Source organism: Gopherus flavomarginatus, chromosome 24 (genome assembly GCF_025201925.1).
Source record: "Gopherus flavomarginatus isolate rGopFla2 chromosome 24, rGopFla2.mat.asm, whole genome shotgun sequence".
Classification (NCBI taxonomy): Eukaryota; Metazoa; Chordata; order Testudines; family Testudinidae; genus Gopherus; species Gopherus flavomarginatus.
In genome coordinates, this window is record NC_066640.1 from 16196348 (window position 1) to 16211528 (window position 15181).

General features: G+C 41.8%; 1 protein-coding gene across 2 annotated transcripts in view; it reads left to right on the plus strand.

Moving 5' to 3' along the window:
- CPAMD8 (C3 and PZP like alpha-2-macroglobulin domain containing 8) overlaps positions 1–15181 on the plus strand; it is a 153704-nt gene that overhangs the window by 88108 nt on the left and 50415 nt on the right. For both annotated transcript variants that reach the window (XM_050933995.1, XM_050933996.1), the window contains 8 exons: positions 1994–2183; positions 4029–4201; positions 4313–4462; positions 4592–4753; positions 6735–6877; positions 8222–8284; positions 12483–12714; positions 14381–14534. In XM_050933995.1, the coding sequence (XP_050789952.1) occupies positions 1994–2183; positions 4029–4201; positions 4313–4462; positions 4592–4753; positions 6735–6877; positions 8222–8284; positions 12483–12714; positions 14381–14534 (1267 nt within the window). The remainder of the gene's footprint in view (positions 1–1993; positions 2184–4028; positions 4202–4312; positions 4463–4591; positions 4754–6734; positions 6878–8221; positions 8285–12482; positions 12715–14380; positions 14535–15181) is intronic.

The following is a 15181-nucleotide window of genomic DNA, read 5'->3' on the forward strand; positions in this document are numbered from 1 at the left end:
ATAGTAAAAATGACAATGATATTAAGATTTTGGTTCAAATCAAGAAATGCCAATTGATTTGAAGTGAAGCCAGAGTGGGATGAATTAATCACCTAATTCCCAGATTGGAACTGTCTAGTCTCCTTGGAATTAGGAGTCTGAATCCCAGCAGTATCAATTCAGTCCTTTACCTCCCAAAGGTAAATGGACCAAGCATCTTGTAGTTTTCTATTAGAGAGGGTCGTGACTTTTGGGGGGAGACCCTAAAAACTGAGTTTCCCTTCTGTGTGTAAAAGTTTTCATGATATGTATACTAAGAGTAGATTTGTCCATAGCCAGAATTTCTCATCCTTTTTGTTGTGCTGATTACCATTGAAGTGCTGCTCTCCACCCCAGAAGAGGCTGCATGTCAGTGATGGGTTTGTATATATGCTTTGTAAAGTACTTTGGGATCTGGTGGTCCATATATCTGACCTACTACTATATAATCAGCAGGCCTAGTAGGCTGAGTTTCAGAGTCAGTGTAGCCAAATAAGGGAGTTTTATGATTGCATTTCATGGCAGTTTAATGGCTAATTAACTTTTACAAGATTTCTGAGGTATGGAAAGGGGATTATGCACTACTAATCTGAACACATTGTTCTTGTTATAACCTGATTAGAACTAATTCTGCTGTGGGAAAGCAGGGAACTGTGTGACCAGCTGATGTGGGAACCATTTCTTCAGCTCTGCCAGTTCTTACTGGGTGTTCCAATTAACTACATATTTTTTTCATGAACAGTTTCATCATTTTGCTCTCAGGAACTCTAAATGCCTCAAATATTTAACATCATAAGGCTCTTCTCTTTGGACCCTTCTGCATTTTCACTGCATTTAACCATTTGGGGTTTTCACTTCCTGTACCACTGTTTTGGTTTGCACCATGTGCATGCAGTAGGGAGGTGGGACTGTTAGCACTTAAGAGAGAGGCTTCTCAAAATATTTCATTGGGATTCAGGTTTGTTAGTCCATTTTCAGCATTAATTGAACATGATTTTGTACCTTAAATGGGTGAGGTTGGCCTGGAGCTGCAGACGGTTCTGTGTGGGGGGAAATATGGCGTCGCAATAACATGTGTTAGTTCCCAAATCCCAAAAAGAAGAAGCTTGTACTGCTGATGAAGTGCTCCTCTGCCCCACAGAAGGCACCGTCAGCCAGTGACAAGTCAGTGACTCCCTGGCCTTGAAAAGATGCTGACCTGTCCTGTGGGGAATGGCCGTGGTGACAGCAAACCCTCAAAGAACTCCCTCCCTCATGGGAATTCCTGTAAGGACAATAGTCTTGGATAGTCTTGGATAGGGTACAGCTTGCTCTTTTTCACCTACTGGAAGTGCAGAGACAGTGCAGAAAACAAGTGCACTGCTTTGAAACCTCTTGCAGATACTAGGTGTATCTGCCTGGGAAAGGGAAGCTCTCCTCATGTCTGTTTGTTTCATGTGGCTCATAAAGTCAACATCATAAATGAACTTTCTTCCCACTTCAGATTTTCCTGATTTGTTTCAGGATAGGCCTGTTGTGTATAAATTAGCATCTGCACATTACAGTAATCACCATGTGTAATCTCAATTAAACAGCAGAGCCCATATTATACCTCCTCCCTGCCCCTTGTGAGATCTGAACCTTGTAAAAGAGTGTCTAAAATTCAACCCATTCTGACAGCTGCTCTGTGCCAAAGTCCTTAAACCTCAGGTTTCCAGAGATTCCTTTATTCCTTACACTAATCCATATAGCTCCTGCACCTCATCCTCCTGTAGACTCCCAGGGACCAAAGTGCTGCCCACAGGTGCTCTTTGTCATGGGGGGAATACACCAGACTGTTCAGTGTGAATGTAATAGTCTCTCCCTTGGGGTAGGAGCCATGTCTTGTGTGTGATGCTGATCCCCAACTGCTGTTCCGTGCTTTACAGATAATAAAAAGGGTCAGCAGTGTTCATTATAACAAACCTGACCTCTGGCTACTATGTCTCTTTGCCAGGTGGGAGAGGAGGCCCATATCGCAGTGAAGTCCACCTGTCCATGTAATTTCACTCTACATTACGAAGTTGCATCGCGAGGTAATATTGTCCTTTCAGGGCTGCAGCCTGGTAACATCACACAGCAAAGGAGCAAAAGAGCCACATTCCCCTTTGATAAGAACATCCATGTCACTCATTTCCCAGGAACAGGTCAGTAGCTAAAATCTTGCCCTGGCAACAAAAGTGCTAATCCTCCTCCTTATCTAGAATGAGGGCTTCCCTCTTAGTGAAGACAAACCTGCTTATTGTTAAGCCTCTTAGCTGTTCCTTGCTCATGCTAAAGGGCACAGAATGAATGTGTGGAAGGGTGCACATTAAATTTTATGGACACCTTGACATATAAAGTTCATTTACTGTAAATAGTAAATCTGCTTTTACCCTAATATCGCTTAGGGCATGGGATATGCTGTGCCTGGTAGGGATAGGACTTCTAGGCCTGGTAGCACTCGGATGGAAGGAAGGACACCAGGCCTGGGTAGTGCTGGGGTGGAAAGTGACCAGGAATGCTGGGCCTAGTAGCAATTGGAGATATGGAGGGGTGCTAGGAAAAGGATGCTGGCACTGGTAGTATGTGAGCGGAAAGAGATGCTGGGCTTGGTAGTGCTCAGGGCAGGATGGGGGAAGTGTAACACTGAGGGGTTTTCAAAATGGAGAGAGGTAAATCATGGTGTCCCCCAGGGATCTGTACTGGGACCAGTGCTGTTTAACATATTCATAAATGATCTGGAAAAAGGGGTAAACAGTGAGGTGTCAAAATTTGCAGAGGATACAAAATTACTCAAGATAGTTAAGTCCAAAGCAGGCTGCAAAGAATTACAGAGGGATTTCACAAAACTTGGTGACTGGGCATCAAAATGGCAGATGAAACTCAGTCTTAATAAATGCAAAGTAAAGCACATTGGAAAATATAGACCCAATGATGCATACAAAGTGATGGGGACTAAATTACCTGGTACCACTCAAGAAAGAGATCTTGGAGTTATGGATACGTCTCTGAAAACATCTGCTTAATATACAGTGGCAGTCAAAAAAGCTAACAAGATTAGAAACCATTAGGAAAGGTATAATAAGACAGAAAATATCATAATTCCACTATATAAATCCATGGTACACCCCCACCTTAAATACTGGATGCAGTTCTGATCACTCTATCTCAAAAAAGATATATTAGAATTGGAAAAGGTAAAGAGAAGGGCAGCAAAAATTATTTAGGGGTATGAAACAGCTTCCATATGAGGAGAGACTAAAAAGACTGGGACTTTTTGGCTTGGAAAAGAGATGACTAACAGGGAATATGGTAGAGGTCTAAAAAATCATGAATGGTGTGGAAAAAGTGGATAAGGAAGTGTTATTTACTTGCTCATGTAACCCAAGAACCAGGGGTCACCCGATGAAATTAATAGGCAGCAAGTTTAAAACACACATAAGGAATTATTTCTTCACACAATGCACAGGCAACCTGTGGAACTCGTTAGCAGGGGAAGTTGTGAAGGCCATAAGTATAGCTGGGTTAAAAAAAGAATTAGATAAGTTCATGGAAGATAAGTTTGTCAGTGGCTATTAGCCAAGATGCTCAGGGATGCAACCCCATGCTCTCGATGTCCTTAGCCTGTAACTGCCAGAAGCTGGGAGTGGACAGTAGGGGATGGATCACTCAATAATCACCCTGTTCTGTTCATTCCTTCTGAAGCATCTGGCATTGACCACTGCCGGACGACAGGATACTGGGCTAGATGGACCATTGGTCTGACTCAGTATGGCCGTTTTTATGGGGCAGGAGGCACAGAGGGATGTTGTGGATATGAGAGGGAGCACAGATGAATGCTGGGCCTGGTAGCACTTGGCCTGGTAGTATGTTGAGATGGGACATGGACAGATGCTGAACCTGATAGCAGATGGGCACTGCAGGGGAGGACACCAGGTCAGGTAGTACTCGTGGGTGGGGGACACTGCCTTTGACAAATAACTATGTGCTTTGTACAATTTGTCATTTAGCACCTACCAACCCCCCTGCAACGGAGGTTGAAGTCTGCATGACCTTCCTCCATTTCATGGTGGCTCACAGCATGGCTCCTCTGGGCCGTCTCTTGGTGTATTACGTCAGGGAGAATGGAGAAGGGGTCACAGACAGTCTGCAATTCACTGTCAAGTCCTCCTTTGAAAACCAGGTATCAGCAGCACTGCCAGTGAAGAGGAGAGGATGGCCTCTCTTGTTACTCTTTGTAGTTTTGTCATTGGAACATTGTGTGAGATAATGAGGGTTTTATTTAAATACCTAGGTTTCAGTGGCACTTTCAGCAAATGAGACAAGGCCTGGTGATGTTGTGAACCTCAAAGTTAAAGCCGCGAAGGGAAGCTGTGTCTGCATTGCTACGGTGGATAAGAGCGTCTACCTTCTCAAGACAGGTTTTCAGCTGACGTCTTCCCAGGTGAGATAGAGCTCAAGGCTCTATCTGTTCTTTCCCTGCACTCCCCCCTGTCCACTCAGTGAACAGGGAGCTGCAGTGAAGCACAGTGTACTTAGGGATGTGATGGCAACTTCTCTCCTTTCTGTTCAGGTTTTCCAGGAACTGGCAGAGTATGATGTTTCTGATGCCTTTGGGGCTCCCAAGGAAGAAGGGCATTTCTGGTGGCCAGGCATGTCCTCACGCAGACGCCGCCGCTCCTCTGTCTTTCCCTGGCACTGGGATATCACCAAAGATGCCCGCTTTGCATTTACAGTAAGAAGCATTCATCTGTGCTCTTGCTCTGACTTCTCTGTCAACTGTCTGTGTGATTCAGTCACATTGTTAAAAAACAACCACTTCCATTTGCATAAGATTATTTGGCATCTTAGGCCAGACTTTCAAAAGAGCTCAGTACATTAGGTCTGGGCCACAAGTGTCATAATGGGAGCTGCTGAGTGCTGATCTTTTTTTTCTTTTTTTTTTTAAATCTGACCCACAGAGAGTATAGCAATGAGTGCTATGTATATGGATGCTTAGAAAGAGAGCGGCAGTAACAATTAGCAGAACTTCCTGCTCTGTAAAGGAGAGTCTTTTTAAGAAAATTTTTCCTGAAGTTTGCTAATGTTTGAATTAGAAAAGGAATGAAGGTGCAGACCTATAGGTATCTTCTAACTAAATATTTTAAGATAAGCTTGCTCATGATAAGCACTAATCAGTATGAGGTCTATTAGGGCCTATTCTCCTGCTGACTTAGAGTGATGGCATAATGATTCCCCATAATGACTTCTGGTGGGAAATGTACATGCCCCTTGACATAATGAGATGTGATCCTGTTCATAAAAACATGCCCGACTGTGCTACTCTGCCCACTATAGAACAAGAAGAGAGAAATTAAATTCTGATAAATCCTACCCGTCTCTAGACAGGGGAGTCAGTTCTTGGTGTAAACCATTCACAGAGATCATCTAAATTTTGTAAGGGGCTCCACTGTCAGCCTCATGGGTTCCCATTTCTGCCATCCCTATTATGGCTACACATAGTCTCATCCTTGCCTATATCTCTGCTCTCATTCCTTTACCTCCAGGGGTGCTGGAACAAATTGTATAGTGGGTGTGCTGAGAGCCATTGAACCAAACTGTAAACCTTGTATATGATGGAAACTACTTCAAACCAATACCCTAGTTTTCAGCACCTATGTATCTCCCTCCCCCAAATCCTGCTCCTTGCTCTCTGTGGTCATCCTAACTCTCTTGACTTCCTCCTCCTTTTGTCTCCTTTCCACATGCTTGGTTTAATGGCTTTTGTTGTGCTGTCCTTACCCTCAACTGTCTCCTGCCCTATCCACCAACATGTTTTTCCTTTCTTTACACCTGTTTCTGGAGGAATCCACTCTTGTTTTTCTTTCCCTAAACTGTTCTTCCTTGTCTTCCTCTCCTCTTTCCTCTCCAGGGTGTATGGTCTTGGGGTAGGGCCCATGTACGTGCTTGTAAATTGCTGTGTATGCTTATGGAGCTATATAAATTATTTTAAATAATAATCAGATCTAAAAGAGAACAAAGCATGTGTTCCCTTTGGTGCCTGGACACAGGAGCAGATGTATCTCAAGGTTACAGCCACAGGTTCACATGCTGGGTTATCTTAAAAGTAAATGCACAAAAGCAAGTAGAGCTGACAATTTTCTCATCTCCTTTTTGTTTTTTATTGTAAAACTATGTGGACAGCTTCTATTCTGCCTGGTGTCCCTAATGGAACTGGGTTTGTGATACCTGGATGAGAGTCTCCTGGTAACTAAGGGGATGGGGTAGAGACAGAACAATCTTGGAGTTTTTAAACTCCTGCTATGACCAGTGATTAAACCTTCTAGAGCAGAAAGGAAATATAGATGTATGTATATCTCCTAATATGTGTATGTATGTGTATATGTATATATATAAAACCTAGCCATGTTTAATTTTTCACCTACACTTACTTGAAAATCATACATACACCTCCTTCTGTTAGATATTTGTAAAATGCATTTTCCAAACATTCCCAGAACTCTCTGGGAAGTCTGCTTCCCTCCATGTCCATCCCCTCCTTCCCCCCAAAAAAGTTTCCAGCCATTTTTATTTTCCATAAAACTTAAAAAATATATATTCAAATTAGTTTTCCTCTATAAATACTTTGGACAAGCTGATGCCATTTGGGAGAGTTCACAGTTGTGCATGCTGAATGTTTCTTTATTGTTGGGTTGTTGTTTTTTGTTGTTGTCTAGGAAACTGGTTTGGTTGTGATGACTGATTTAGTGAGTCTAAACCACAGACAGAATGGAGGCATGTATACAGATGAGGCCGTGCCAGCCTTTCAGCCTCACACTGGGACACTGGTAGCTACCATGCATTCTAAGATTGTACCCAGGTAACATTCTGTAAGGTTTTGTGTATGTTTGTAATTCACACTGAGTACAATATTTCTCACAGCTCTGTTTTATCAGGAAACTCCTCAGGTTAGTCAAAGAGAAAGTTCTTTCTGGACACTCTCACAATTTTCTAACAGAACTAGGTAACTGGACAACACAGTGGTAGATGGACTTCAGCATAGACCCGTACAAAGTAATGCACCTTGGAAAGACCTGTTAAACTCTTTGCACACACTGACTGGCTGCATTAATTGTCACTTCTTAGGAAAGACAACTCGACATCATTCTGGACAGTGGGGACAGATAACAGCTCGGTATGCAGTGGGTAGTTAAAGCAAATGAGATGCCAGACTGTACGAAGAAGGGATAAGGGAGTAATACGGAAAGTATGATAATGCTGTAAATTGACAGTATGTCCTCTTGGGTGCTGCACTAAGTGCTGATCCCCTTCATATCAAAATGGCTTCAGGAGACTCAGAAAACATCCAGAGGGTGATGATGGAAGCAGTTAGAGGCATCAGGGGAAGGAAGAAAGAAGGAAACTGTGCAATGCGAGGATCTAGAGACAAGGACTAATCAGTGTGGCAAGGGCAGGGCTACAGGAGATATGGGAGTGGAATATAAAATAGGAACTGCTACAAAGTAGGCCAATTCGGGGGAGCCTGTCTGCCCCCTTTACATAACCTAAGAAAAAGAGGATGATCATTAACATTAAAAGATACGTGTTATTTCTCTTCTTTCAGCCTCGTTGCCTGGGGATTGGGGTAGTTGTACAAAAGAACTCACAATTTGTTCTGAGCTAATGGTTTTATGTATTTCATTCTTATTCCCAGAATGTTTTGATAGGTACATTGTTATATTTGAAAATAAATAAAGGTGTGTGGGTGTGGGTGTGTGTGTGTACGTACACGTGAATATCTATATGTGTTTCCAAATATAACAATGTACCTATATATAATATGTATGGAAGACCCAGATTCAATTCCCTGCTTCTCTGCAGACTTCATGTGTAGCCTTGGGTATGTCATTTAGCCTTCCTGTTCCTCAGTTCCCATCTGTGAAATGGGGATTCACAGGGAATTGTGGGGATAAATACATTACAGATTGTGAAGCACTTTGAGATCTACTGGTGAAAAGTGCTGTATAAAGAGAGAAGTATTATTTCTTATTTTAAATAATATCCTACTAGTGGACCCCTGCTTTGTCTAATTGTGGTGATTACCATGCTCCTGGGTCAAGACATGAGCTGTATTCAAGTGATATAAGTAATTTCTTTATTCTTTTCTTGTAACCCTCTGTCTCATTAAAATAGTTTATTGCTGAGGATTTATTTCTTGTCTTAGAACAGAGAAGAAAAAAAGAACATTCTTCCCTGAAACATGGATTTGGCACTGCCTCAATGTCAGGTATCTATGGGGAACTTTTCTGCTGGTATCCAGTGGTTTGTGCAGAATCCTGTGAAGATTTTAGTTCACCTGGAGAATAATGTCCCTACATGACAGTCTCTGCCTCACATAACCCTTTAAAACCAACTAAGTGCTGCAACCGTATCCTCTGACTTTTACCATACTTTCCTCAGAATCTATTCTTTATAACAGAATCTATTCTTGAAGCTTATTCCCACACCTGAAGTCATAGGGGGAGGGATAGCTCAGTAGTTTGAACATTGGCCTGCTAAACACTGTTGTGAGTTCAATCATTGAGGGGGCCATTTAGGGAACTGGGGTAAAAATCTGTCTGGGGATTGGTCCTGCTTTGAGCAGGTGGTTGGACTAGATGACCTCCTGAGGTCCCTTTCAACTGAACTGTCTACAACAGCACTGTCTTCCCCATAGCAACTCACCATGGTGTCATAAGCAGAGGATTCTAACTGCAGAGAGGGCACAGGAACAGCAACCACCAGCTGCCAAGTACACTTCTAGCTTTTGCTTACTCAGTGCCAGTGGCCAGACTGACTTGCAGATACACCTGGGATTTAATCTCTAGTGAAATCTACTAGTTAAACACATGACACTATTTGTTGACTGGTAACATCTCTGTGGATCGTGCACGTGGGTTGTTCACTATAAAGTTGTGCTGCACTTGTCAAAATGCTGTCTGTGAGCCACTGGTGTCCTGAAGAACACTTTGCTGGTGATCTGCAGAGAGTTACTGGATCACAAGGTAGTAGGTCTTTGTTTTAATTTGTTAACCTGTGTTAAAATAAAGCTAAAAACGCATTAAGTACTCCCCTAGTATTAATTCCTCATGTGAACAATTGCTGCAGTTGCCACAGGAGTGTTATGCAAATATGAATGTGAGGAGAGATGGTCTGCGTTATTGTTAATGGAGTGAGAGGTTTCCACAAGACAAGCTCTCTACTAGGATGTGGTCCATCCTATCAGGATGTTGGAGTAGTGTGAGACATCCTTCAAAATGTGGGCAGCACTGAGCATCTCTAAGGAGGAAATAAATATTGTCTATGAAGCCTAATTCAAGAAAATTCCTCTGCCCATCTACCGGGGTGTGCAGGGTCACAGAAGGTCATTTTTCAAGGCTCCCATGGATTACTGTGACAAGGAGCCCAAATTGATGTTTGTTTTTATTTTTGGTACTTGCTGTGTGTGATGTGTTGAGATCGCCTGGACAGCTATGTCTCTAAAGTTGTTGCTCAATATTGCAAAGCGCTAGTGAGCGCTCAACATTGATTTGGCGTGTCAACAAAGCCCCTCCTTTCACTTTCCATTTTGTGTAGGGGTATCCCCAAAATAATCTAAACTCATTGCCTAGTAGATTACAGCCTGTTTCTGGCACAACCAGTGCCGCAAAAATTAATAAATAGATGACTAATCCCTCCCAGAGGCAGCAAAGCTTGGAATAGGAAATGTGAGGCAGATTTTCAAGGGCTTCTCCAAATTTGCAAGTAAACTTCACTCCCAATAAATATTTATAAATTAAATTTGACAGGAATTTGCAGCAAGCGTATTCAAATCTTCAATTGAGCGTGAAATATGCTTTGTAAAAATACACAAAGAATTCCAGAAGTGCCTGTTTGCCCCAGCCTGCTGAAGCCCAGTTAATTATAAGTGGGAGACTGTGGAATAAAACGTTGCAGATCGCATTTTCTCTCCCTCATTTCACTATAAATAACTGAGTCGAACATTGTCTGATTTCCACTTCCTTGAATATTAAGAATTTTTTCTTCTATCATTTATAATTAAAATATACACTTCTTAAAAAAGAAACAATGTCTAATGTCGACTTCCCAAACCGATTCTAAAAATTCCTAGAGCCTGGTTGAAGTGTCTAATGGCTGAAAATATGTGTATACCTTGGCCCCTCGCCCAGAAGAGTGAGTGCCCTCATGTGTGAAAATAATATGTTAATGCTGGTTATGGGCTGAAATCCCAGTGGAAAGAACATCAGCTGCAACAAATTGTCTGGTTAAAGAGACTGGAATGTTGCCAGCTCTGAAGCTGGGATGCACTTCCGCTGATTCTCCAGGGTTATGGTTTATGTTGCAGGTACCAACTTTCCAGCTCTTATTATGGTTTCAAACCTTTTATTAGATGTTAAGAAAATAATGTGCTTGAAAGAGGTTAAAATAATATGGAGCTGCTGAGCCAAGTGAATTTCCCAGGCTCTGAATAATAGGAAGGTCCCTGTACTATTCTCTGTAACTTGATCTGGAGAGCTGTCTTCACGGGACAGGGCACTAGAGACTGTCTGACCATAGCACACAGGATTACCAAGGACACACTGAGTCTAGGTTTTCTTGATCCATTTGTTTTGTGTTAATGTTTCCCTGTTGGGATTTCCGTAGAGGCTCCATGTCTGCTTCCTTCACGTCACACATCTGCAGTTTTTCATTGATTGTTCAGTTCAGCATTGTTCTTGTTTCTGTGGGTACCTAATTCTATTGTGAAATGTGGCAAATATGATCATATTATTTAACTCATTTAACAGGCCAATATTTTACTGGCACCATCAGTTAGGTTACCATTTAAATATTTCTGATAACTAATGGATAGAAATAAATATTTACACAAATATTACTATATTAAAGAACAAAACTATCCAATCAGATAGCAGCTTCAATCAAGAGATAATCTCTCATTCCGTTTTACAATATCTTTTTGGATTTGGCTGCTTTTTAAGAGCTGCGTGGTCAATGCAACTGGTTTAAGTGTCTGCTTAAGAACGCAAAGAACTCTTCTGATTTAGGGCTTTTATTGGACCTTTGTTTTTCTCTCTCTCTCGTTCTTCAATGGCAATTGCATGACTGCAACAAATAGAAAAGTAACCTGAAATCTGTTTGTAGCCTTGGTCACTTGTGTAACACTCATTAGCTAATCCAGTTCCAGGCACTTCCCAATCCCATTAATTGTTGGTTCTTTTCAGAAATGAAATGTTTCTTTCTTTTAAAATAAAGGTAATTTTAAACACCCAAATTAATGCAAAGCCCAATTTAACTTTTAATACTTGGAGTCATACAAACCAATACACAATACTCTGCCTCATTTCCTAACTGTGGTGTTAACACAGCATCATAACAAATGACTTAAAAGCTGTTTATAAGGAACATATTAAAATACATGCTTCATCAGATTTAAAACTTGGCTAGCTCATGCGGAATAGGAGAGGGTCTAACTTCTTGTACTTAAGTCTCTTCTGGGATATCCCCAGTGAATCAGCAGGTATCATGTTGTGAGAAGGCAGCATGATATGCGGAGGAGACCACCTGTGCTTATTCTGGGATCTCTCTCACTCTTTCTCCTAGTAACATGCCAGCTGAGATGTAGGTTCTCACAAGGTGCCAGAACTAGCAGCATGTGCATCAGGCTCTGGGAAGGAAATAAGAACTCTAGAGAGAGCCTCCTTCAGTGTGTGCTTGTAATGGCACCAATCATCCTGCTAACTGAGCCATGAAATAGCTTTTGTTCTTGCTTTAGAAGAAACTGTCTTGTCTGCCCTTTCAGTCATGGCCAAAGCTCCTTTGTGGAAGAAAGGAAGTGAATGCTGCAGGATGATGTTGAATCTTGATTTTAACAAAGCATGAAGAATGTTAGATGGCAGAATATTGGGACAGACGCACTGTGATATACTCAGACACAGTTCCCGATGTGGCACTGTACATAGCAAATACAACAGGTTCCAGCAAAGATTACTTTTATTTCACTATTGGATAAACCAACTTACTCCTTCTCTTTCTTACTTAATACAGACCTTTTCCTCTAAGGAAAGTGATTCTATTGCCAGGGAGCAAATGCCTGTAAAGCTTTTAATCCAGGAAGGATTCAGAAGTTAGATGCCATGTTACCAACTGTACTGCATACTAGCCAGTAACTGCTCACCTGCGCCATGTACGTCCAGCTCTTGGTTACAGCAGAGGTCCCAAAAGAGCTGACCTCTAGCAAAAGGAGAATCCAGCTTTGCAGCCTTTGATCTCCTGGTGTACAAAGCGTAGCTGAAAGCCCTGACACTCCTGAGTCATATATTATACTATATTATGAGTTTGGATTGGGAGGGAATTCCCTAAAGTGTTTAGCTCTGTGAGCTTGAACTTGTTCAAATGTATCTCACTCAGCTGGACAGCCCAAGTTATTCCTTTATTCTTTTTGGCAGTGATGTATCAGGAGAAGCACAGCTGCATGTGGAAGTGCCTGACTCAATCACTACATGGATAACAGAGGCCGTGGGTCTGTCTGAGAAGAAAGGGCTGGGACTTGCCAAACAAACAGAACTGAAGACATTTAAACCTTTCTTCATCGATTTCACCCTGCCCTATCATGTCATCCGTGGGGAGCAGACCAAAATCCCGCTGACTGTCTACAATTATTTGGCTGTCTGCATAGAGGTAACAGCATCTTTTCTGCCTTGTTTTTTTTTTTTTAAATTCATTGCTATTATAACCTTAGTCCCAGATTTGGACCTTAGCGTCCAAAATATGGGGGTTAGCATGAAAACCTCCAAGCTTAGTTACCAGCTTGGACCTGGTACTTGCTGCCACCACCCAAAAAATTAGAGTGTTTTGGGGCACTCTGGTCCCCCTGAAAAACCTTCCCTGGGGACCCCAAGACCCAAATCCCTTGAGTCTCACAACAAAGGGAAATAATCCTTTTTCCCTTCCCCCCTCCAGGTGCTCCTGGAGAGATACACAGACACAAGCTCTGTGAATCCAAACAGAGTGACTCCCCCTCTCCGTTCCCAGTCCTGGAAACAAAAAGCACTTTCCTCTTCACCCAGAGGGAATGCAAAATCAGGCTAACAAATCCAACACACACAGATCTCCCCCTGATTTCTTCCTCCCACCAATTCCCTGGTGAGTACAGACTCAATTTCCCTGAAGTAAAGAAAAACTCCAACAGGTCTTAAAAGAAAGCTTTATATAAAAAGAAAGAAAAATACATACAAATGGTCTCTCTGTATTAAGGTGACAAAATACAGGGTCAATTGCTTAAAAGAAATATGAATAAACAGCCTTATTCAAAAAGAATACAAATCAAAGCACTCCAGCACTTATATTCATGCAAATACCAAAGAAAAGAAACCATATAACTTACTATCTGATGTCTTTGTCCTTACACTTAGAAACAGAAGATTAGAAAGCAGAACTACTTCTCCAAAGCTCAGAGAAAACAGGCAGACAGACAAAGACTCAGACACAAACTTCCCTCCACCCAAAGTTGAAAAAATCCAGTTTCCTGATTGGTCCTCTGGTCAGGTGCTTCAGGTGAAAGAGACATTAACCCTTAGCTATCTGTTTATGACAATTGCCAAGACACTGAATTTGGTTCTGTCATCAAGGATCATGTTCTACGCATGATGATTGCAGATTCATGGTCAGTAAGGCATCTGGATGCCATGAAGATGAGTGCAATATACATACTGAGAGAGAAGAATGTATTAGTTTGTACTATTAGTGAAAGTAGCTGCTTTATTTTATTTACTTTTGACAAATACAACATCCTGAATGGTCCTTGCAATACTTTAAAACCCAAATAGTGGAAAAGTCTTTGGGAGACTATCAGAAAATTCCTGTTGAAGCATGGGGAAGGGCTTGATTCTTAGTTAGAAAATTGCTTTAAGTAGTTTACCAGAGATGAGATGCCTGCTACGGATGGACATCTGAGAAGCTTTCTTTTCTAAACATACTCTTTCTGGCTCCAGTGCTCTTCTACAATCATAAGTCAGATATAGATGGTTAGATTTAGAAATGAACATACACAAATAAAGTCAAGTATCAGAGGGGTAGCCGTGTTAGTCTGGATCTGTAAAAGCAGCAAAGAATCCTGTGGCACCTTATATACAAATAAAGTCAACATACATCCCTTTTCATTTTATAGAGTCACTGCACTGAAGCTAAATCTGCCGTTTAAATCTCCTCTAAGAAATACATTTGATTATTGCGACATGTATGTTATCTGTTTGTTGAACATGCTGTGATTTTTGGGTTTTGTGTCAGTTTGTCACTATTACTAGTCTGATTTACATCAAATGCAATTAAATAATTGTTTTCACAGGTTCATGTGAAGATTTCAGTTCCAAAAGGTATAAAGTTCGTTGGACATCCTGGGAAACACCATCTGACAAGAAAGAAGTGTGTGGCCCCTGGAAAAGCCAAACCCACCTCCATAGTCTTATCCTTCAGTGAGCTTGGACTAAGCAACATCACAGGTACTTCAGAGTTATAAACCCTTCTGTGCTGGAGTGCCTGATGGAATTTTGCAAAGCATTCTCCTCCTCACTGCAGAATATCCCCTCAGCTTCAGAGATAGCTGAATCATTCACTGTGAATAATACTTCCTGCAGATTTAGCCCTTTTTTCCTGTTTTTGAGCTGATCCCAATTTTCTACAAATGGATCCTACATAATCTGATGAGGTTCGACAAGGGCAAGTGCAGAGTCCTGCACTTAGGACGGAAGAATCCCATGCACTGCTACAGACTAGGAACCAAATGGCTAGGCATCAGTTCTGCAGAAAAGGACTTAGGGGTTACAGTGGACGAGAAGCTGGATATGAGTCGACAGTGTGCCCTTGTTGCCAAGAAGGCTAATGGCATTTTGGGCTGTATAAGTAGGGGCATTGCCAGCAGATCGAGGGACGTGATCATTCCCCTCTGTTTGGCATTGGTGAGGCCTCATCTGGAGTACTGTGTCCAGTTTTGGGCCCCACACTACAAGAAGGATGTGGAAAAATTGGAAAGAGTCCAGCAGAGAGCAACAAAAATTATTAGGAGGCTGGAGCCCATGACTTATGAGGAGAGGCTGAGGGAACTGGGCTTGTTTAGTCAGCAGAAGAGAGAATGAGGGAGGATTTGATA